Source organism: Antechinus flavipes, chromosome 3 (genome assembly GCF_016432865.1).
Source record: "Antechinus flavipes isolate AdamAnt ecotype Samford, QLD, Australia chromosome 3, AdamAnt_v2, whole genome shotgun sequence".
NCBI classification, from domain to species: Eukaryota; Metazoa; Chordata; class Mammalia; order Dasyuromorphia; family Dasyuridae; genus Antechinus; species Antechinus flavipes.
The window spans coordinates 991,281-1,013,796 of NC_067400.1; the positions used below are offsets into that span (position 1 = coordinate 991,281).

The window sequence follows — 22,516 nt, forward strand, 5'->3', positions numbered from 1 at the left end:
AGAGTGTGTGTGAGAGAGTGTGTGTGAGAGTGTGTTTGAGTGTGAGTGTGTTAGTGAATTGTGTGAGTGGATGTGTGTGAGTGTGTGTGAATGTATGTGTGTGAGTGTAAGTGTGTGTTTGTGAGTGTGTGTGAGTGAATGTGAGTGTGTGTGAGAGAGTGTGTGTGTGAATGTGTGTGTGTGAGTGTGTGTGAGTGTGAGAGAGTGTGTGAGTGTGTGTGAGTTTGAGTGTGAGTGTGTTAGTGAATTGTGTGAGTGGATGTGTGTGAGCGTGTGTGTGTGTGTGCGCACGTGCGTGTCCTAGGCGATGAGTGAGAGAAGAGTCTCAAACAAGTTCTAAGCCAGGATTCTAGGTGTCCCTATTCCAGAAGGGCCATCTCCCCCTCCCCCTCCCACCACTAGACCTGATAGAGGGGGTCTCCGTCAGGACCCCCAGGAGGATGGAGGAGCAGAAGCAGAAGCTGCCCAGAGTCAGTTTGGGGGCCGGCTGGTGGAAATGGCGGGCAGAGGCCATGGTCTTGAAGGAGAACCCAGAACTGATGGGAGAGGAGCTAAGGATGAAGGGAAGGAGGGAGGGAGGCAGGGAGAGCGGGAAGGAGGGAGGGAGGGCTGGGGGGCAGTTTCCATTCAGAGGGAATCCAAGCTCCCTAAGCCTCTGGTCTCCAGGCTCACCAGTACTTTGGGGCTCGGGGCTGACTCCTGGAGGGCCCCCAGCCAAGCCCCGGGGCTGGGGGTCACAAGCAGTGGGTCAGATTCCCCGGGGAGGCTCTGCCAGGCTGATCAGCCCAGACTCTGCTGCAGGGAGAGTGGGGGGGGGGGGGCGGCTCTGTGCCCTCCCCCGCCCCAGCTGTGGAAGGGCTCCTCCCTGAGCTAATTCCCCGCCATCCCCACGGGGCAGGGTCCAAAGGCCCAGCGGGGCCGGCCTCTTTCTCCACTGGCACATCCTGGGCTTGGCTGGGTGGGCCCTGCTGGGCAGCCTCCGGAAGATCTCCTGGGTCCCATGGATGGCCGAGGGCGCCCATAGTGCTGCACCCTCCCCCAACCCCAGTTCTGTCCTGGGCAGCACACGGCTGGGTACCACCCCCCCACCTCTCCCCCCCCACCCCACCCCCGTCTTCCCCGCGGGAGTCCGTCCTCCCAGGGAGAACATGCTCCAGATCCCTGCTTCCTCCCTTCCTGTTCTCTGTGGGCGCTGCTGGCGCTGAGCACACGCCCCTCCCACCAGGCAGGCTCCTCCCACTCACCACCGCTCTCCTCTAGGAGTGTCCCAAATTGGGAACACTAACTCCATCATCCTCAAGGAGGACTTCCCTTGGACCACGCCCCGTGGACATGACTCCACCAATGGGCAGCTGAGCGCAAAGGGCCCCGCCCTCCCAGGGGACCATCAAGGGTCTGCCCTCCTGCCATGAGGGTCCCAGAACCCCCACCCACGTGAGAGCACCTGCCCCCACTCCCAGCCCAGGACGGCAGCGACCCAGAGGAAGCTGCGTGATCGCCCGGGGCCAGACGGGCCCATGCCCGGGTACGCCCCCCCCAGCTGGCAGCGCCCCAACATGGAGCCCACTTACTTGGAGATGAGGGAGAAGGCCTGGGAGCAGATGGCCGGGCAGGGCACGAACTGCGTGAGCACGCGGCCCAGAGCCGCGGGGAAGTGGGCGCGGGTCACCTTCTCCAACACGGAGCTGAAGGTGTGGATGTCGGCCGCCTTGCAGCCCGGGTCCCCGCTGCCCGTGTCCAAGATGTTGCCTCCGTGCAGCACCAAGAGGAGCACGTGCGTCCTGCAGGCCCGCTGCTGGGGGCCTCCCTGGGAGAGAGCGCGGAGGGTGAGGAAGGGGGCCAAACGTGGCCCAGCCCCCGCCCCGGCCCGCCCCGCGGGTAGCTGCAGAGGAGGCCCTCGGGGCTCGGATGGAGTCGGAAGGGAGGGGTCACTGCTAACTGGGCAGAGGAGGGAAAGGAGGAAAGGAGGGAAAGGGGAAAAGGAAAAAGGGAGGAAAGGAGGGAAGAGGGAGAGGAAAAGGGAAAAGGAAAAAGGGAAAAGGGAGGAAAGGAGGGAAGGGGAGAAGGAGAAGGAGGAAAATAGAGAAGGGGAGGAAGGGGGAAAGGGAGAGGAAAAGGGAAAAGGAAGGAAAGGAGGGAAGAGGGAGAGGGAGAAGGGGGAAAATAGAGAAGGGGAGGAAGGGGGAAAGAGGGAGAGGAAAAGGGAAAAGGGAGGAAAGGAGGGAAGGGGGAGAGGGAGAAGGGGGAAAATAGAGAAGGGGAGGAAGGGGGAAAGAGGGAGAGGAAAAGGGAAAAGGAAGGAAAGGAGGGAAGGGGGAGAGGGAGAAGGGGGAAAATAGAGAAGGGGAGGAAGGGGGAAAGAGGGAGAGGAAAAGGAAAAAGGAGGAAAGGAGGGAAGGGGGAGAGGGAAAGGGGAAAAGGAGAAAGGTGGAGGGAAAGGGGGAAAAGGAAAAAGGGAAAGAGAGAAAGGAGGGAAAGGGGGTCACAGAAAGCTTCACTGAATTCTTTGAGGCTCCCTCTTTTCTCTGCCTCTGTCTCTTTAGTCCTCTCTTCTGTCTCTGTCCAGCTCCCTCTTCTGTGTCTTTGTCCAGGCCCCTGTCCTGTCTCTGTCCAGCTCCCTCTTCTGTGTCTCTGTCCAGCCCCCTGTCCTGTCTCTGTCCAGCCCCCTGTCCTGTTTCTGTCCAGGCCCCTGTTCTGTCTCTGTCCAGCCCCCTGTTCTGTGTCTCTGTCCAGCTCCCTCTTCTGTGTCTCTGTCCAGGCCCCGGTCCTGTCTCGGTCCAGGCCCCTGTCCTGTCTCTGTCCAGCCTCCTGTTCTCTCTGTCTCTCCCCTCACCCCCACCCCCAGGAGGGGCACCATCTCTTTGCAGATGACCACTCACTCCAGCTCCCCCTCCTCAGCTGGCTGCTGAACACTCCCAGTCATGGTCCTCTGGCTCGTGGGGCCAAACAAGGACAAAGAGAGCTCACTGTCCCCTCGCATCCCTTTGGGCCGGAGCCGGCCCTCCCCGCCATCCTCCTGCCTCCAGTCTCTCCTCCATTCAGTCACCCGAAGAATCAAGAGCACAAGCCCAGGGGCCTTCCAGCGTGGCTGCAGAGCCTCCCACCCGGGAGAGGTGCTTCCTCCTTTGGGGCTAAGGTTTGTACAAATGGGGGGAGCCCACCTCCGGCATGTGCTGACTGGGAGAGAGCTACAGGCCCTCCCCTGCCCTCGGGTGCCTCTAGAACGGTCTGTCGGCTCCCTAGCCGGCATCTAGAGGCCTTTGCCAAGGGAAGAGGCCCTTCTGCACCTGGGACACGACACGGACCCCCTCCCACCCTCCGTGCAGCAGGGCCAGAGCCAGGGGCCGGCTGGGCTCGGGACAGCTTGGCTGGCCCCACAATAGGCCCCCTCAGCTCTAGAGTCCGCTGGCATTGGCAGGGCCTGCAGGACCACCCACCTCGGCATCTTCATGGATCTCGATGCTGCCTTGGGCTGGAAATTTCTGTCTTCTCAAAGAGACTCGGTACAGTTCTCCTGTGGGGAAGAGAAGAACAAGCAGGGGTTTGGGGCTGCTCGCCCCTGGGGTCTGTCCTCAGGGCTCCCGGCCGACCCCCGCACTCCCCACCAGGGAGGTCTGGGCTCTCCAGGAGCCGACTCCATCCCCTCGCTCGGTGGTTCTCAAAGCGGGGCTCACGGACTCCCCAGAGCCAAACCTCCTTTCGTGGTAGTTCTGAGATGCCTCAGCAAAAGCTCTTAAGTGGTAAGGGAGGCAGGGGGCTCGAGACCACAGTGTGACCACTGCCCCCGCACTCTAGCTGGGGCTCAAATCCAGGTCTCTATGCAGAGGCAGCCTCCCTCCCCCCCAGCCCAGAGCCCCGCCAGGCAGACCACGGCACTGGCAGAGTCACCCGCCACTCTTGGAGGGAGACAGCAGGGCCAGCCTTCTGTGAAAGCCTAGGGGGGCTTTCCTGAGGTGACCCTGCTGTTGGAGATGTCACAGTGACCCCTCCCCGGTGTGCCTCCCAGCCCCTCCCCCATGTGCCTCCTGGCCCCCTCCCCTGTGCCTCCTGGCCCCCTCCCCTGTGTCTCCTGGCCTCCTCCCCTGTGTCTCCCAGCCCCCTCCCCAGGGTACTGCCCGGCCCCCTCCCCCATGTGCCTCCCAGCCCCCTCCCCAGGGTGTTGGCCACACCATCTTGGGCAGACCTCTCCGTCCCACCCCTGCTCCAACTGCACGGGACTTTACCTGCTAAGGGCACAACTACTCCCCCGTGCTGCCCCACGGCACCCTGGGAGCCCCACAGAGGCGCAGGAGCACTCAGGACTACGCCCAGGAGTCTAGATGGAAGCTAGAAAGGGAAGCCCGGCGTCCATGCTCCTCACCACGGTTCTCCCAGCCCTCGGGCCGAGGCACGGACCCCTTTCCCCCCTCCCCCGCCACAGACTAGCGAGCCTCATCAGGGTGGGGAGGGACTGGGGGCCCCAAGACCCCCACAAGACAGGGCTGCCTGCCAGGCAGGCCGTGGCCGAGCTCCTCTCTGGGCAGGCCGAGGAGGCTTCCGGGGCAGGAGGCCCCAGACCAGGGCTCCCTCCAGGCCGGACGAGCCCCCGACGCTTCCCAGCATGACTCCAAAGGTAGCTTGCCAGTTGTGCAAGGTGGGCACCGGCTAGCCGCAAGAAGGGGGCGGGGCCGCAGGGGCGGGGCTTCTGTCCCTCCCCGGGGCAGCCTCTGCTCGCTGTGTTACAAAGGGGCTCCTGGTAGGGCCAGGAAGCGCCGCGGTGGGACCTGGGCTGTGAGTCCGCTCCCCAGCACCTCCAGGAGCAGCAGCCGCTGAGGCCGCCGGCACCCCGCCCCGCCCCGCCCCCTCCAGCTGCAAGAAGGGCTATTTTTGCCCATTTTAATCACAGCCTTGGGAAGCACAAATTGTGTCTACCATTCCCCTAATTACCAGAGCATCACGGGGTCCTGGGCGGGCAGAAGGAGAGCCGGAGAGGGGAGAGAGCCGGCTCCCCCTGCAGGGCGGAGGCCCCGCCCCGGCTCAGTCCCCTGTCGGCAGGGGGAGAGGGCTGCCCTGCTCTGTCTGCACCGACCCCACCCCACCCCCCTCGGGTTAATTGTCCCCCCTCCCCCACCACACATCCCCATCTCCCAGCGCCCCTCGCCAATTTTGGGTTAATTGTCCCCTCAGACTCTATGTCCTCCCTCCTGGGTTAATTGCGCCCCCCCATACTCTCCCCACTTTCAAATGCAATCCTAGGCTCTCTCCAAGCCCCGCTCATTAATTGTCTCACACTCACTCTCACACACTTACACATACACTCACTCATTCACACTTACACTCACATTCACACAGACACTCTCACACACACACAGACACTCACTCTCACACTAACACACACACTCACTCTCTCACACACTTACACTCACTCTCTCACACACTTACACATACACTCACTCATTCACACTTACACTCACACACACACACACAGACACTCACTCTCTCACACACTTACACTCACACTCTCTCACACACTTACACATACACTCACTCATTCACACTTACACTCACACACACACAGACACTCACTCTCTCACACACTTACACTCACACACTAACACACACACTCTCTCACACACTTACACTCACACTCATTCACACTTACACTCACACACACAGACACTCTCTCTCACACACTCACACTGACACTCACTCTCACACACTCACACACACTCACTCACACACACTCACTCTCTCACACACTTACACATACACTCACTCATTCACACTTACACAGACACTCACTCTCTCACATACACTCACACACACACTTACACACTCACGCAGGCGTATTCTACTTGTTGAATTCATATTGAATTGTGCCCCAGAATCAAGGTGGGGGTGGGAAATGACAGCGACAGTGGCTGCCTGCGTCTCCCCCATGCGTGACATCGAAGCCCTGAGCCGCTTTCCCGCTACTCTCTCCCCATACAGCTTCGTCCCACGGGAGCTAACTCCTGCCTTAAAACCCGGGCTTCAGAGACTAAGATGGGGGGAGGGCTAACCGGGCCCAGACGGTGGGGGGCGGGGGAGAGCACGAGCGGCCAGGAAGGTGGGGCTGGAGCTGCCCAGGGAGGGGCCCCTCTCCCCGAAAGGCCCCAGGCTTGGGAGCTGGTTTTGGCGAGTGGGAGAAGATGGACTGGGGACGTGGGGGGCTGGAGGGGGCGGGGTCCAGCTGAGCCAGAGCTAGAGGGAGGGTCCAGAAGGGACAGGAGTGCGCTCTCTGAGGTAGGAGCAAGAAAAGAGGCTGCGTTTGGGGGCAAAGGAGAGGAAAGGAATAAGCTCTTAGGGAACAGTGCGTCCGGGGGCTGGGCAAAGCCCTTTGTAACAAACCGCGGAGGGAGCGCTGCTGTTACCCTGTCACTACACACTTATACTCACACGCATTCTCTCACACTAACACACACTCATTCACACCCTCACACACACTGACACTCACACACTCTCACACTCATTCTCTCACACACTAACACACACACTCACACTCACTCATTCACACTTACACTCACACACACATACATTCTCACACTCACACATACATTCTCACGCTCTCACACACCCCCCTCGCCAGGCTCTCTGTGGCCACCTGCTGGTCACTTGGACTCACAGACTCCTGGGAGCCATCGGCGGGGGGAGGGAGGGGGCGCTCGGCCGTGGTCAGACCACTGCCCCCGAAGGCAGGAAGAGGCCTGCCATCCTTACTAGCATAGCGACCTTTAGTAAGTCACCTGACATCGTGTCATCCGTAACCTGAATGTGTGTGTGTAAATGTGTGAGAGAGTGTGTGTTAGTGTGTGAGAGAATGAGTGTGTGTGTTAGTGTTAGTGTGTGATAATGAGTGTGAGTGTGTGTGAGAGTGTCAGTGTGTGTGAGTGTGTGAATGAGTGAGTGAGTGTGTAGGTGCGTGAGAGTGTGTGTGTTAGTGTGTGAGAGAATGAGTGTGTGAGTGATAGGGTAACAGCAGCGCTCCCTCCGCGGTTTGTTACAAAGGGCTTTGCCCAGCCCCCGGACGCACTGTTCCCTAAGAGCTTATTCCTTTCCTCTCCTTTGCCCCCAAACGCAGCCTCTTTTCTTGCTCCTACCTCAGAGAGCGCACTCCTGTCCCTTCCGGACCCTCCCTCTAGCTCCGGTCCAGCTGGACCCCGCCCCCTCCAGTTCCCCAAGTCCCCAGTCCATCCTCTCCCACTCGCCAAAACCAGCTCCCAAGCCTGGGGCCTTTCCGGGGAGAGGGGCCCCTCCCCGGGCAGCTCCAGCCCCACTTTCCGGGCCGGTCCCGCTCTCCCCCCGCCCCCCACCGTCTGGGCCCGGTTAGCCCTCCCCCCATCTTAGTCTCTGAAGCCCGGGTTTTAAGGCAGGAGTTAGCTCCCGTGGGACGAGGCTGTATGGGGAGAGAGTAGCGGGAAAGCGGCTCCGGGCTTCGATGTCATGCGTGAGGGAGACGCAGGCAGCCACTGTCGCTGTCATTCCCCACCCCCACCTTGATTCTGGGGCGCAATTCAATCTGAATTCAACGAGTAGAATACGCCTTTGTGGGAAATGGAGGCCCCGTGTTGCCGCGGCTGGGTGGGGGGCAGCTAGAGCCCCACCCGAGAGGGAGGCTGTAAAGCCGACACTGGCCGCGGCGCCGCAGGGTCATTCACAGGGGCTGGGAAACCAGGGCTCCTCCGCCAGCCGCTCTTCCCCCTCCCTCCCCAAGCCGCCGCCGGGACCTGATCCGTCGGGACAAATGCGCTCCCACTGACCGCATATGGTGTCAACTAGAAAGCCCAAATACGCCCCGACTTACCCTGGGGGCTCCCCAGCCTCCTCTGCCCAGGGATCGAGAGGGAAATGGGGAAACAGAGGCCGGCCCCCTGAGGGAAAGGGACAGAGGGAGAGGGAAGGGGAAAGAGAGGGAGGGGAGAGGAATCTGGGGGCAGAGACAGAGAGACCACAGAGAAACTCCCTCAGGGGAGAGGGGCGGGGCAGAAACCCAAGGCCAGGCTGGGGCTGAGACGCAGCAGAAGTGGGCGTCTCTATCGGAGGGAAATGGGTCTGATCACATTTGTGCGCCTGTCAGCGCTCCCGGGGCCATGCACGCGCTCTCTGTGTCTGGCTTTGTGTCTATGTGTGTGTGCGCACATGGAGAGTGTGTATGTATGTGTGTGAGCGTGAGTGTGTGAGTGTGTGTATGTGTGAACATGAGTGTGAGTGTGTATGTATGTGTGAGTGTGTGTATGTGAGTGTGTGTATGTGTGTATATGAGTGTGAGTGTATGTGAGTGTGTGCATGAGTGTGTGAGTGTGGGTGTATGTGAGTGTATGCATGAGTGTGGGTGTATGTGTGTGTGAGTGTGAGCATGAGTGTGTGAGCATGGGTGTATGTATGTGAGCATGAGTGTGAGTGTGTGCATGAGTGTGGGTGTATGTGTGAGGGTGTGTGAGTATGAGTGTGAGTGTGTGAGAGTGTGTATGTGAGTGTGTGTGTGTGCATGAGAGTGTGTGAATGTATGTGTGTGTGCATGAGAGTGAGTGTGTGTGTGTGAGTGTGTGAGAATGTGTATGAGTGTGAATGTGTCTGTGTGACTGAGTGTGTGTGTGTGAGAGAGAGGGAGAGTTTATGGGTTTATGGGGGTGGCTCTGCCTGAGTCCTCCCACCCCCACAGGGGCATCAGGAGTCCTGGTTCCCCAGGGTTCTTCAGGCAGACTCATCAGCGCTGCCCCAGGAGGGATGGAGGTGGACAAGGGCCCCACTGAGGGCACCAGGCTGCCGGGGCTGATTCCTCCTGGCTTCTGGACCGGCCCAGGCTAGCCCACACTGTATCCAGGAGCCCAAGCTAGCCCACACTGTAGCCAGGAGCCCAGGACAGCCCACACTGTAGCCAGGAGCCCAGGCTAGCCCACATTGTAGCCAGGAGTCCAGGCTAGCCCATACTGTAGCCAAGAGCCCAGGACAGCCCACACTGTAGCCAGGAGCCCAGGCTAGCCCACACTGTAGCCAGGAGCCCAGGCTAGCCCACACTGTATCCAGGAGCCCAGGCTAGCCCACACTGTAGCCAGGAGCCCAGGACAGCCCACACTGTAGCCAGGAGCCCAGGCTAGCCCATACTGTAGCCAGGAGCCCAGGACAGCCCACACTGTAGCCAGGAGCCCAGGCTAGCCCATACTGTAGCCAGGAGCCCAGGCTAGCCCACACTGTAGCCAGAAGTCCTGAGCTGCCTCCTTCCTGGACCTTCCTTAGATCGGGGACACATGCCTGTTGGTGCTGGGAGGACATGGGCAGGACCCAGAGAACCTTTCTGTGGGAAGCCGAGGGGTCAGGACAAGCAGGAGCTCTCAGCTCCAGGAGCTGGGGCGGCGGGGGGGAGGGGGGTCCTTCTCCCTGACTACTCCTTGGCTTCTGGCCACAGGACAACCTCGTGTTGGGGATCCCAGAGCTGAGCCAGGTCCAGACCCCCTGGGCCCAGAGGCCACAGAAAACGCTGGGATCCCGACACACACCACAGCCCTCACAGTCCTTCTTTCCCTGGCTCTCCCTTCTCCAATGCCCGTCCAGCCCTCAGCCTCTGAGCTCCCGAGTCTGAGAGGACCCCTGCACCCCAGCTCCTGAGAAACCTAAGCCAGGGCCGGGCCACTCCCGTGACCGGGGGAGAACATCCAGGAAACAGCAGCATCCGCGGGCAAGCCCCCAAAGAGATCACAGCTGCACTCACGCTGTTTTTCCTGAAGGATGCTGGATGTGCAGAGGCCAGAGCCCGGATCTCCTGCGGGAGGACACAAAGGGAGCCACATCAGGACTTTGGCCTGGCCTTTTCTGTACCCGATCCTGAGGCCGATGGGATCCCCTCCCTTCCCCTGGGATCCCCTCACTTCCCCCACCCTGATCTCCCCCCTCTCAGGCTCCTGGTTCTCAGAAAAGCTGCTCAGTCAGGACAAGATGGAAGCCTAACATCCAGCGGTGGCCTCCGAGGCCGCCGGGAACCCCAGCTCTCTTCCCTGGCTCGGCTCTCCCATCTCTGCACCCTGGGCGTCTGAGAAGCTGGCGGGCCGGCCTTTCTTGGCCTTCGAACTCATTGGCCGTGTAAAGGCGCCCACGGTGTGCCCGGCTTTGTGCGAGCCCGTGGGGAGGCAGAGGCAAAAAGGGCACTTCCTGTCCTGGGAGCTGAAAGGCCAATGGGGAGGATGCCCGCCCCCCCCCCCCGTGCCCCGGTAATAGTCACAAAGTCGAGAGGGACGAGGGGGGAGGGGGGGACGTGCGGGGCAGGGGCAGCGAGAGCAGGCTCCGAGGCAGGGAGAGCGGCTCCTGAGAATGGAGCAGGGGGCGACTGGAGGTGGGAAAGGTTAGTGTGGGGGGGGGGACCTTCAGGGCCAAGCCTTTTAACAGGGCAGCTGGTCCTCAGGGCCAGGCCTTGGAGTCCTGGCAGGATACAGCAGCATGAGGCCCCGGGCCCTGTTCACCCAGTCTGGCTCCTTGGGGGCAGCAGAGATGAGCCCAGCCCCAGAACCCACCCCTCTCCCCCTCTGAAAGTCCATGCCCAGGGGCAGAGCAGAGCAGAGGTGAGCATAGGTCCCGGGCCCTGCCCCCGAAGCAGAAGCCCCCTCCCCAGGTCCATGTCGGGGGGCGGCTCCTTGAGGGCAGCAGAGGCGAGCACTGCCCCCCCCCCCAGCTCCTGGCTGGAGCTCGAGCCACCCGCTGCCCGCCAAAGAAACCTCGTGCTGGCCAAAGTAAGGCCCAGGGCTTCTTGAGTCAGCTCAGGGAGGGAGGGAGGGGGAGGCCGAGGGCAGTCCTGCCCCTTATCCGGGTCTTTTTTACTGCCCGAGGGCAGCGAGCAAAGGCTGGGGGCCGAGTGGCAGCCCTGGTGGGGGGGGATTGTGGTGCCCCGGGATGCGGAGACTGAGTCTTTCTGCAGCCAGCCCCGAAGCAGGGATGAGGTAAGCCGTTGCCATGGAACCAGGAGAGGTGGGGAGCAGGGAAGCAGCGGCTGCCCTGGCATCACACACCCAGACGTGGAGGCCCCGCCTGAGGAAGTGCCCCAGAGGCAAGGAGCCTCGGACGGCCTGACCCACTCCTGTCCCCGGGAGACTTCTGGGAGGGGAAAACCAAGCCCAAGAGCCCCCCCACGGCCCCTGGCAGGAGGAAGCCTTCCGCTGCCAGCAGGCTCGTCCTCACGCTTCTCACACTTGTCTGGGAAGGGATTTAGGGGCCGGGACGAGGCTGACCCAGAGAGAAGCAGGGAAAGCAAATGTGTCTGGCTCCTTGGGGGGGGGGGGGTGTTCTCCCCGAGGGAGCCGCCAGTGCCAGAGGGGTCCGGTCGGGAGCCCGGAAGAGTTAGAAGGAAAGGATCAGGCCGAGGCTGAGCCCCAGAGGCCGAGCTGAGCCCCTCCTGCTGCTGAGCCCCCAAGGCTGAACCCCCAAGGCTGAGCTGAGCCCCTGCAGTGACTGCCCCAGAGACTGAGCCCCAGAGGCTGAGCTGAGCCCCTCCTGCTGCTGAGCCCCCAAGGCTGGGCCCCAGATCCTGCAGCTGCTGCTGAGCCCCAGAAGTTGCTCCTGGAGCCTCTGCGGGGCTTATCTAACAGGGATCAGGCTGCACCCCAAAGACGGGCGGCCATAGCAGATGTTATGAGGGAACCAGGCCCTGGGCTTCTGCAGAGGAGGCTGCGAGGGGGGAAGGACACGGGAAAACTGTCTCTGGATGGGTGTCCTTGGAGCCCTGGAAATTTGTGCCAGAGGATGTGGATGAGAGGCTGGAGACTGTGGCTCCAGGGGTGGGCGAGAGCAAGGACAGAGCTGGGAGGGTGGAGGAGCTGGCAGAGGGACCTGTCACTAGTCCCCGCTGTGAGTCACAGCCACGGCCACCTGGTCTTCCCTAAGGCAAGAGAAAACCTTCCAGGCTCAGGAAGGGCCCCGTGGACCTCGGGCTGGCTGGGACAGGAGCCTGCAGGGGGGACAGGAGCCTGCAGGGAGGGCAGCTGCATGGAGCCGGGCCGAAAGCGGTCTCCCTGACCCACTGCAAGCCTGGTTCTGACTCCTAGGACCCCGCACAACAAGTCCGGTTCCTTCTGTGAGTGTCACGTCCAGGGACAAGAAGGGGGTGCTTGGGTCTCTGATGGGACCTCAGATCTCTAGTAAGACCCTACATCCGGGCGTCCTGGTCATCTCCGGGCTCCGTGTCCCAGGCAGAACGTGGCCAAGCCGACGAGTGTCCGGAGATCGAGGTGGCGAAGGGCTTTGGGACCCCCCAGACGAGAATTACCTCTGGCAGTCACGGCTCGGGGAGCGGGGCTGTCCGCCACAAACCGTGCCCACCACAAAATGCCGATTCCGGGGAAATGCCAGGACCTGTGCTCTCGCTGGTTAAGCAGCCCCCGTGACGGCAGGCCCTTGCGGTGGGAGGGGCGGAGGCCAGTGTGGCCGGCCAGCCTCGGGAGTGGTTTGGGAGGCTGCCGGCTGGATGTGGGCCTCCCTTCGGTGCTCTGGAGCCTCTTCCCCAGGGTGAAGATAGGGCAGTCCGGGGTCCACGCCCCCCTGCAGGGGCCATCAGGGAAGCTCCAGCCCGCGGAGCCCACAATGCTGCCCTCTGTTTCTCGCCCTGCAGAGAGTCAGCCGGGAGGCTGCGGGCTCCTCCTGGGCTCATTACTAGGGTTCTGGGCTCAACCCCACGCTATTTTTGGCATCCCTCTGGAGAGTTCCGTCCGCCTGCCTCTTATCTCCCTGGCTTTGCCTGAGATCTGGGCTCCGCAGCCATCCAGCCGGAGCCCCGGGGAGTTCAGTAATTACTGACAAGCACAGCAGAGCCTGCCGGGCGGAGGGCTCTGGGAGCTTTTCCGTCATTGCTTTCTCCTCTTTACAGAACAGAAGCGATCCTGACAAGCTGCTTGTCGAGCGTGTGTCTGCACACGGGGCCCAATATTTCCACTGACTTTCACGAACTCATTAGAGATTGTTTGGGGGGTGCAATAAAATCCCAATTATTAAGGCTTTGGAAAGTGTCGCACTAGAAAGATGAGAATAGCGTGACAAAGCACTGATCATACTTCCAGGCTGGTGGAACCAATTAAAACACAGCTTACAGTGAACAAGCTGATCTTCCCCCTCAAAGGGTCAGGTTGGGTCTGAGATGTGAAAGTCTGGTGCGGGGGGAGCTGTCCAGCAGAGAGGCAGGAAAAGAAAAAGGGAGCAGAGGGAGGAGGGAGAAAGGAAGGGAGAGGGAGGGAGATGGGGAGGAAGAAGAAAAGGGAGAGGGAAAGGGAAAGGGGGAGGGGAGGGAAAAGAAAGGACAGGGGGAGGGAGAAGAAGGAAAGAGAGAGAAAGGAGAAGTCCTTGTGATGGAGGGTGTCGATTATACCAAAAGAGATCGGATACATGTTCAAAGATTGCTTCTCTGCCAAAGTGACTGACTAGGATCTGAAAACACGTGACAAAAAGAGATGGCAGCCAGAAGTAAGGTGAAGAGAGGGGACGCCTGGCTGTCCTGAAGGAGTCCTCGGGGCTGGTCCCAGGAAGATTTGGGGGCCATATCAATGCCACCTGGGAGAGCCAGAACCAGAGAGGGACCTAGCCACGGAGAAGGGCGATGTCCCCACTTGTCCCAGCAGTTAAGAGAATTAAGTTGATTTACTCCCTCGACTGGCGAACTGGGCTTTGATTCCAAATCCCCCACAAGAGGAAAGTTGGGAAAGGAAGAACAGGTCGCACCGAGTAACCCCGTTTCCTTTTTGGGTGGGGTTACTAGACTAGGAGATCCAGGGCGAGGCTTTAAAAATAGTTCACCTAGATTTTGGCAAAGCATCTGACAGGGAGCCTCATGCTAGCCTCCCACGAACAGGATGAAGAGAGACGGCTTGAACCCTGGCACTGGCTCCGAAGATCCAGAGTCCGAGAGTGGCCGTGGAGTGTAGGGTGTGGGCTGCTGAGGTCTCCGGGGAGCGCCGTGGGGACCTGTTCCCTGATATGTGGGGCTGTTGCTTTACGTTTTATCAATGACTTGGTTAAAGGCATAAGAGGCAAACTTCTTGAAACTGCAGACAACAGAGTCAGGTCAGAATGTCAGGAACCCAAAAGGCTGTGACAGGCAGGCCTATGAGGCAAAAATGAACAAGAGCAAATCGTCTGTCTGTTCAAATGGAAAACCTTCTTCTTGCTCAAGTCGAGAAGCACTGATTAAGCACCTACTATGTGCTGAGCACTGACAGCAGAGGGTCACTGAAGATATGGCACAAGCCCCACGATCACTGAATTTGGACGACTTCCCCACGGGACGACGTGTGCATTTGGCGGGAGGGATGGGAGATCCAGTTAATTGGACTTCTGAAGGTGATTGTGGAAATAAGTGAAAAAAGCAAGAAGCACTGGGAAGGATTTGGATGAGCCCCAGCTTAATGCTGAAGGAAACTATTCTCCTTCAAGACCCCAAAGCCAGGAGGGCAGGTGCGACCCTCAGGAGCCTGCGGATTTGTGGTGGAAGGTTGGAGGGCGGGGGGATAGGGGAACTTAGAGCTGATGGGGCCGGCCAAAGCAGAGTCTTCTTTCAGCTACTGGAAACCTAGAGCTGTCCCCTTCTAGCCCCAAGATCTCAGCCATGCCCTCCTCAGGGCCCTAGGCAAGCGTGGCGGGTTCATGGGCAGCATCAGGATCCTCCCCAGGCTGTAGTCCAGAGAAACTTCACTTCCGGAGGACCATCCATAAAAGCGCAGGGGCTGTGCCAGGTAGCAGATTCCCACCAGTCCCTGGGAAGATGCTCACCCCCTCATCCACCACTGTTTTTCTCTGGGGGCTGGGATTGTGCTAAGAGGGAGGGGCAGGAGCCAGGGGGTACAGATCAACATCCCACAGCTCCTGTCAGGAACGTGACGACTGATGACTAATACTCACGCATTTCTCCCCTTACCACGGCCCAGCCGCCTCCTCCTTCCTGTCTGCCGGAGGTGCTCGCTCCCCTTAGACTGCCTGTCATATTGGGGGGCCAATAGTTCTTAATGAAAAATCTGTCATGGAAGTTAGGATTCTTACAAGGTGCTGAGACAGTGGGATTGATAGAGACAACAGTAATCTAATTTAGCCTGATTCCGTATGATTGATCTGATCCTCCAGGAGAACTTGAAACAAGGCACTAAGTGGAATTGAGGAGACAATGGTTAAATCTAGTTTAGCACTGATTTAATCCCACAATAAATAATGGTTTCCCAGTGATATAATGATTGGTGTATACTCAGTGTGGGACATATAAGCTCTCAGGGCCAGACACAGAAGCTCACTCTTAGAGGCGGGGTCTGATTCATTCCAACTTCCACCTTTGTGCTGGCTGGAGGCTTTGGGAGGACAAGAGGCTGAAGCTGGCAGAGGAAAAGGACTAGGGGTAGGAACCAAGGAGAGAGAGAGGCCTCTAAGAAAGCTAACTGGGCCCAAGGAAGGAGACAAGACTTGGAAAGAGACAATAAAGGACTGGACTTTAACTCCTGGTTGAATTTGAGGTGATTATTACTCAGAACTGAAAGGAAGGCTGCCTCCAGAAGCTCCACAAGAAATCTGTTCCCAGAGAACATTATATTTTAGAGAAGAATATTACAGAAGAGTGAGTTAATAAACAATGTTCCATATGCAATGGATGCCTCTAGGTCTGGTCCTACAAGCCTGGAACCCTGGACCTCTGACCAGAGCCCCCTTAGAGTGGGAGGGAGGGAGTGTGGAAAAGGGTCCAGAAGGAGAAGCTCCAGCAGAGGAGCCCCAAAGTGGCTTTTCAGTGTGAACACGGAGATCTCTAAGTCTCTGAGGTCTGAAGGGCTGGAGGTGATAGAAGGAAATCTGGGGGGGCTCCACAAGTGTAGGGCTCACCCCATCCCGGTAGAAGTCTATCTAGTGGCCAAGAGCGGTCAGGTTGTGGGCTGAATGAGCCACTAAGGAAGAGCCGCAGCTGTAACAGTCCCAGCACTGGCTTGGCAAGCTGGACAGCTCCCTGCACCAGGGCCAGTGCCCACAGAGAAGGCTGAGAGGAGAAAGATCACGTGATTTCTTCCCCCCCCTCCACTAAGACCACATGACTCCCCACAAGGCATCTTTCCCTTATCCAAGATGCCCCCGTGGCTCCCTAGAGGGAACCTGGCACGAGGAGCCCTGGCTGCTTTGCCCCTTTGCACAGCCCTCCAGCCTTCCTGGCAGGAACAGATGGCTGGGAGCGGTCAGGGTGGATAGAAGGCGGTGCTCAGTGCTAGAGCCTTTCTTTTCTTGGTGATGTAGGGCCTGTTCAATCTCAGTGCCAGAGCCTCCCCTTCCTCAGGGATCTAGAGCTTGTGCGTTCTGAGGGATCCTGCTTCCACCTTTCTTTACATCCCTGGTGCCCACACACAGGTGGTGCTTACAAATGTTGGCTGACTGGCTGCCTCAGGGGAAGGGGGCTCGTGAGAGGGTTTCAGCCCTTGAATTCATGGCAGCCTGCACCCCAGAACCGGGGCTCGAGGAAGAGTGGGTTCGGTCCAGCAGGACTCAGTCTCTGGAGATCCGGTGGTGTGAAGGATGCCGCAGCAGGGCCGATGTCTAGGAGACGCCGCAATGACCCCCTTCAGACAAGAGCAGGGAGGAGTTTCAAATGGCCCAGAATGAGGCAATCGCTGGGTAAGCCACCATGGCCAGCTTCTCCCTCCCTTCGGGTCTTAGAAATCACCCTTGTGTCCTGGCCATGGATGCTCGGAATGACGGACAGATCATGGAAATGAAAGTCTGGGACCTCGCCTAGACTCTGCCAACAAAGCCGGCTTCCTGGAGCTGCAGGCTCCCCCTCAGCCAACTCCCTCCCGAGGCTTTTTCTTAGTATAACTCATGTTTACATAAAGGGCTTAGGAGCACCTTCCTCCCTCAGCTCAGCACTCACTAGACCAAGGAGTCGCCAAATCCCTTCCTGACCTGAGGAAGGACAGAGAAGAGAACTGAGAGGAGGAGAGAATGAGGAGGAGAGGAGAAGGGGAAAGGGAGAAAGGAGAAAGGGGAAAGGAAGAAGAAAAGGTGAAGTGAGAGGATGGCGGTGGAAGGCCCCCAGAGGGAGATGAGCCAGCTGCTGAGAGAGGCAGGCCCTGACACTGGAGGGCTTCAAGCAAAGGCTAGAGAGCCACTGATCAGATGGTGTAAGAGGGACTTTTGCATTTCTGCCAGCTCTGAGAATTTGGGGGGATTCTGAGGAAAGAGAGGAGAGAAGGGAGAAAGAAGAGAAAAGGAAGGGAACAGGCACAAAGGGGAAAGGAAAAGGGTATATTCTGAGGAGGGGGCTGCAAAGAGGCCCCACCATGGCTGCTTCTTCCTGCAGGCTGTTAATGTGTGTGTGTACACGAGCACCCCTGCTTGTGTTGTGTGTGAACATGTGTTCCCTAGTGTGCACATGTGGACAACAGACCAACAGTGCCTTCGAAGGACCTGCTTCCTGGTTCTCCCCCGTCTTGGCCAAGTGAGCAGTAAAGGAGGGAGTCTCTGAGCACCCTGCGAGAGGCGTGAGCCAGCACAGGGAGTTCTATTGGGCCACTGCCCCTAGCTGTTTTCTCTCACTAATGAACTAGCTGCACATTGGACACTTAATGAGGAGAAAGGAGTCTATTAAGCCGGGGCTACCTGGGGCGGATCATAAAGGAGGCCGCCTGCATCTTGTAAACAGTAATTTAGGCCGCATCAGGTCATTGGATGTGAGTCATCCAGTCGCCACTCAGCCCTAGATACAAATGTCCCCCATCCATCTGGACTGAACATTGCTCCTTTGGCAAGGTCGTGACACGGGGCCAGGAACGGACAGAAGGCTGTGGTCAGCTGACACGTCACAGTGGCCAGCCCTTGCTACTAGGGGAATGAGGAGGGGAGAGCCTGGGCCCGGCTCCGGGTCCACAAGCGCCCTAGGTCCTGCCCTCGGCAGTAGAGAAGTGCGGTCTCCACTGGCAGAGCCTCTCCTCCAAGCAGAGGTGGGGAGATGGGGAATGAAGCTCCATCCCTCTCTGTCCTCCCGGCACCCAGACGGAGAACCAAACCGGGACCAGCCCAAGCCCGGGGGGGAGGGCAGTGCCCGGGAGCTGGGGAAGCTGCTGAAGAGAGAGCCTTGGTGGAGCTGGACAAGCAGGACGCCAATAAGGGAGGGATGTGACCCAGACAAGCACTGGGGAGCTGGCACATCCCAAGGACAAGAAAGATGGACACCCAGGCCTCAGGAAGAGCCAAGGGCTGTGAACCCCCCCCCCATTTCAAGTCCTTGCCTTGCCTTCACAGGTTGGCAAGCAGACAGCAAACACAACCAGAAGAGCTTGGGATGGACTGGCAGAAAGACAGTCAGTCAAGGAAGAGCAAGCTGGGAGGCCCCGGGAAGGGGGCCTCAGACGGGAGGACTGGGCAGGAGAGCATTAAAGACCTGACTCAACTAAGGAACCGGGGGTAGGGAACTGCTGCTGGGAGAGAGGCCTCTGAGAGCACCCACAGGGAAAAGCCCTGAGGGCTGCCTTCCTGCTTCTGCCCTGCCCCAGTGGGCACTTCGCCCACCTCCCAACCCCACCCACCCCATTAGGCTGCAGCTCCCCTGTATTGTCTGTGTTTAGCTCTCTGTGGACACGGTCCCCTTGGCAGAAGGAAGAGATGGCTCCAGTCTCCTCTCAGTGTTCTCCAGTGACTGGCAGGTGACTAATGATGTCGAATGAGTGATTGATTCTATGATTCTGACAGAATCTTTCCTCTTTCAAGAGAGGGCTGCAATTTTAGGCCACAACGGGGCTCATCTGGCTGGCATTTCCCCTAAGCCTAGGGCAGGGCAGGGCAGGGTCTAGGGCAAGGCCAGAATTCAGGGAGGGCAGGAAGAGTTCCCTGTGGTGACCCTGCCCAAGCACTGGGGACTGGGCAGCCACGCAGGGATCCAGAGGTTTTTCTTCTCCCCTGGTTCAGGGGAGGAAGGAGGGTGAAGGGGCAGGCACAAGCTCACCTGGCGTCTCATCTAGCTTCCCCATGGTCTCAATCTGCTCCACGAGGTCATTGGAGTTCCACTGACTCATGCCAATGAGAAGGGCGCTCTTGCCCTCTGCCACGTCTTCTGCAAGGAGAAATTGAGGGCATCAGGACAAAGGGACAAAGGCAGGCATAAGTGTGCAAACACACACACACACACACACACACTGATGAGGAAGGCTGGGAAAATAAGGCCAGCATCCAAGGCCAAGAAGAAGTCCGAAGGCACCATCAGCTGGTGACTCCAACCCCTCCCCAGGCCTGACTTGGAGGGTCCCTGCAGGGCAGGGCCTCCAAGACTCCTTTTCCAGGGAGGGGCTTGACTTGAACAGGTCTCCAGAGGAGGGCTTTTCCTCTGGTTGTAACAGCCACCTCTAGGGTGCGGGACCTCTCCAGCCTCTCCCCAGGCAGCTCCTTCCACTTTGAAGGTCTCCCGGTTGGCAAGTCCTTTCCCCTGAGGGCTAATCTGCCCGTTTTCTGCATTGTCCTTAGTCCTGCTCCCCAGGACCAATCAGGAGTCCTCCTCCTCCTTCTGGAGTTCAGCTCTCCTGACACCCGAATTCAGCCCCGGGTCTCAGAGTCCTCTTCTCCCCCTTGAACAGCAGGATTTGTCTCTGCCCGGAGCCCTAGCTGCCCTCCTCTGCCTCCTCTTCACTTGCCAGCTCCTTTCTCAGATGTGAGGGCAGAAGTCGGCACAGGGGCCCAGAGGTGGGCCGACTACATCCAGGGTCACTCATAAATGGGGAGTCCTGCTCTTAAGGGCAGTGGCCGCTTAAAAGCCAAAGGGAGTCTGGGCAAAGCAGCAGGAGCAGACGCCAAGTGAGGAGGCGAGACAGAGCTCTCCATGGTGCTGACAGCTTCCCCTTCTGGGCATTAGTTTCTTGTCCCATGGAGTCTAGCCACCCTGCTCTGCAGCCCACCCCCGGCTGAGCCTGAGAGAAGCAGAGCAGTACCCAGAATCCCCCAAGCCCCAACCCCACCATGCACCTTCCCATGTCCTTCTGGCCCTCTTCTCCCCCCACATCCCTTCATCTCAGCCGAGCGGCTGCTGTTCCCAAAATGCATTCTTCGGATGAGTGAGATAACATTCCACTTTCTGATTCAACTCATTTGTTAGGAGCCCACTATGTGTCAGGCCCAGGTCCCCACTGGGGAAACAACGATGGAAACAAAATGCTACCCTCCTCAAGAAGCCCCTAATGTTTTACTGGTCCAAGAGGAAAAGAACGAGGAATCCAACACACACACACACACTCACATACATTCTTTCACACTCACACACACACACACTCTCTCACACACTCACACTCACACATTCTCTCACACACTCACACTCACACACATTCTCTCTCTCACACACTCTCACATACACTCACACATTCTCTCACACACACTCACACACATTCTCTCTCACACACTCACACTCACATATTCTCTCACACACACACTCTCACACACTCACACTCACAAACACATTCTCTCACACACACACTCACACACTCACACACACACATTCAAACATTCACACACACACACATTCTCTCACACACTCATACTCACATACGCTCACACATACACCATTACAAGGCTAACTGGAACAGGGAAAAGACCCTAACCACTAGCGGGTAAAGAAAGGGCACAGAAAGGAGGAGGGCTAAGATTAGTTGATCCTAGAAGGAAGAGAACATCCCAGAGGTGGAGTGGAGGAAAGTGTTTCCTAAACTCAGTAAGTTTTAGAAAATCCACAGTTGGTCAGGAAACCTGATAAATACACCGGGATCGTTCCTGGGGAGGTTTCCTTCTTCCTCAGGCCTCACAAAGGGATATGTACGTGTCAGTGCAGCCCTCTTCTGACAAAAGGTTACTTAACCTTGCCTGGAATCGAGTCTTGTTGGTAGTGACTAGATCAGACCAGTTCCCTTCCTTCTTTCCAGAACTTCACAGCATGATAACCCAAGCATAGCTGTCCTTATTGTTGTTGCCGTTTGCCCTTCCTTTAAAAGACTGATGACATCATGGGGCGAGGTCCTGATTTGATCGTGAATTGTATTTAAATGAGGCAGAGTCGTGCAAAGTTGCCTGCCTCAGCCTCTCCTCCAGAGCCATCATGGAAGTCGGTGGTGATGGCCGAGGAAGCAGCAGATCAAGCTCTGATCAAGCTCTGAGCGCTCCACAGCTCCTGCTTCAGCTGACGTCACGGCCATTGGAACAGACTGTTCTCCTCTGCCCGTTCTGCCGGGGGAAATGGGCCTCCACTGCTGTGAGGGCTGCCGAGCCTTTTTCCTGGAGGCTCATCCACCTTTTGGGCCCACTTTCACCAGACCCTCCTGCAGAAAGGTGTCTGCCCAAGCATGGGAAAACCCAGGCAAACTTTCCCAGCCCCTTTCCCCAGGGACCCATCATTGTCCCCGAGAAAACGCCAAGAAGGCGGGCGCCTATGTCCAAACCCAAAGGGATGCGAGACCAAGAGATCGCACAATATTCCTGCCCACACAGCTGGGCAATGACAGCATCCCGGGGAGGGTTTTATACAAGTGACCAGTCAGGCCTCCGGTGCCACAGCCCCCCTGTCCCTTGCACCTATGAGCTGGGGTGAGCACTTTCTGGAGAGGGCTGAAAGCGCAACGGTCCTTCCCAGGGGCGTTCCTTAGGCTGCTGTGGCCGTGGCTGTGGCAGCCATTCCTTCCTGTGCGCCCGGCATGACGTTCTTGGTGGTCCCCCTCACCAATGCCCTTGAACAGAGGGGCCCGGCACTCCCAAGTACGCGCAGCAGTCTGCCATTGAGAGCGACAGACCATCCAGCTCCATTCCAGGAGACTCTGCGAGGGGGGCAGTGTCCTCAGCCACACCTGGGGAAGAGCGCAGCTTCGATCACAGGGACATCCGCCTGCCCTTGCACCCCGCAGCACAATTGTCTTATCTGTGCTATCTCCTCCAAAGAGAAAGGGCGCTCTTTGAGCCCAGGACCTGACTTACTTTTTCATGTGTCACCTCAGTGCATGTCACATAGTCACTCCGCCACAAATTGTGAAAATCACATTAATCCTTTCACCAAACATTAGACCCCTACTGTGTACCAGGCACTGGAGATAGAGACAAAAGCAGTCCCTGTCCCCATAGAGCTTATGCTCTCCTGGGAGAAACAACATATACATGGAAAAACAAACCAAAGTCATTTCAGGAAGAAGAGAATAAAAGCAGCAATTGGTTGGGATTGGAAGAGGGAAAATCAGAGCAGGAGCAAGGAGGAGCCACATTCCAGGCATGGGGAGGCAGGAACAGCCTGTGCAAAGGATTGGAGATGGGAGATGGAATGGCATATGTCTGCTGGACCTATGCTGGGAAAGGCTTTACATGGCAAATAGAAGCTTTATCCTGGAGCCAGCAGGGAGCCATGAGAGCTTCCTGAACGGAAAAGTGACACAGTCACAGCAGCATATTTTGGAAGACTTACTTGGCAGCTGCGTGGAAGTGGGCTGGACTAGTGGGAGTCCCCTCTAGGAGGCTTCAATCATAGTCTAGTGGCAGAAATAAATGTTAGAGG

At 58.2% G+C, this 22,516-nt stretch overlaps 1 protein-coding gene across 1 annotated transcript in view; it reads right to left on the reverse strand.

Moving 5' to 3' along the window:
* The window catches only part of PITPNM3 (PITPNM family member 3), an 85,024-nt gene that overhangs the window by 30,173 nt on the left and 32,335 nt on the right, over positions 1–22,516 (reverse strand). The window contains exons 3-6 of the mRNA XM_051991489.1: positions 18,950–19,057; positions 9,728–9,778; positions 3,438–3,514; positions 1,572–1,807 (exon numbers count right to left, since the gene is read on the reverse strand). Of these exons, the coding sequence (XP_051847449.1) occupies positions 1,572–1,807; positions 3,438–3,514; positions 9,728–9,778; positions 18,950–19,057 (472 nt within the window). The remainder of the gene's footprint in view (positions 1–1,571; positions 1,808–3,437; positions 3,515–9,727; positions 9,779–18,949; positions 19,058–22,516) is intronic.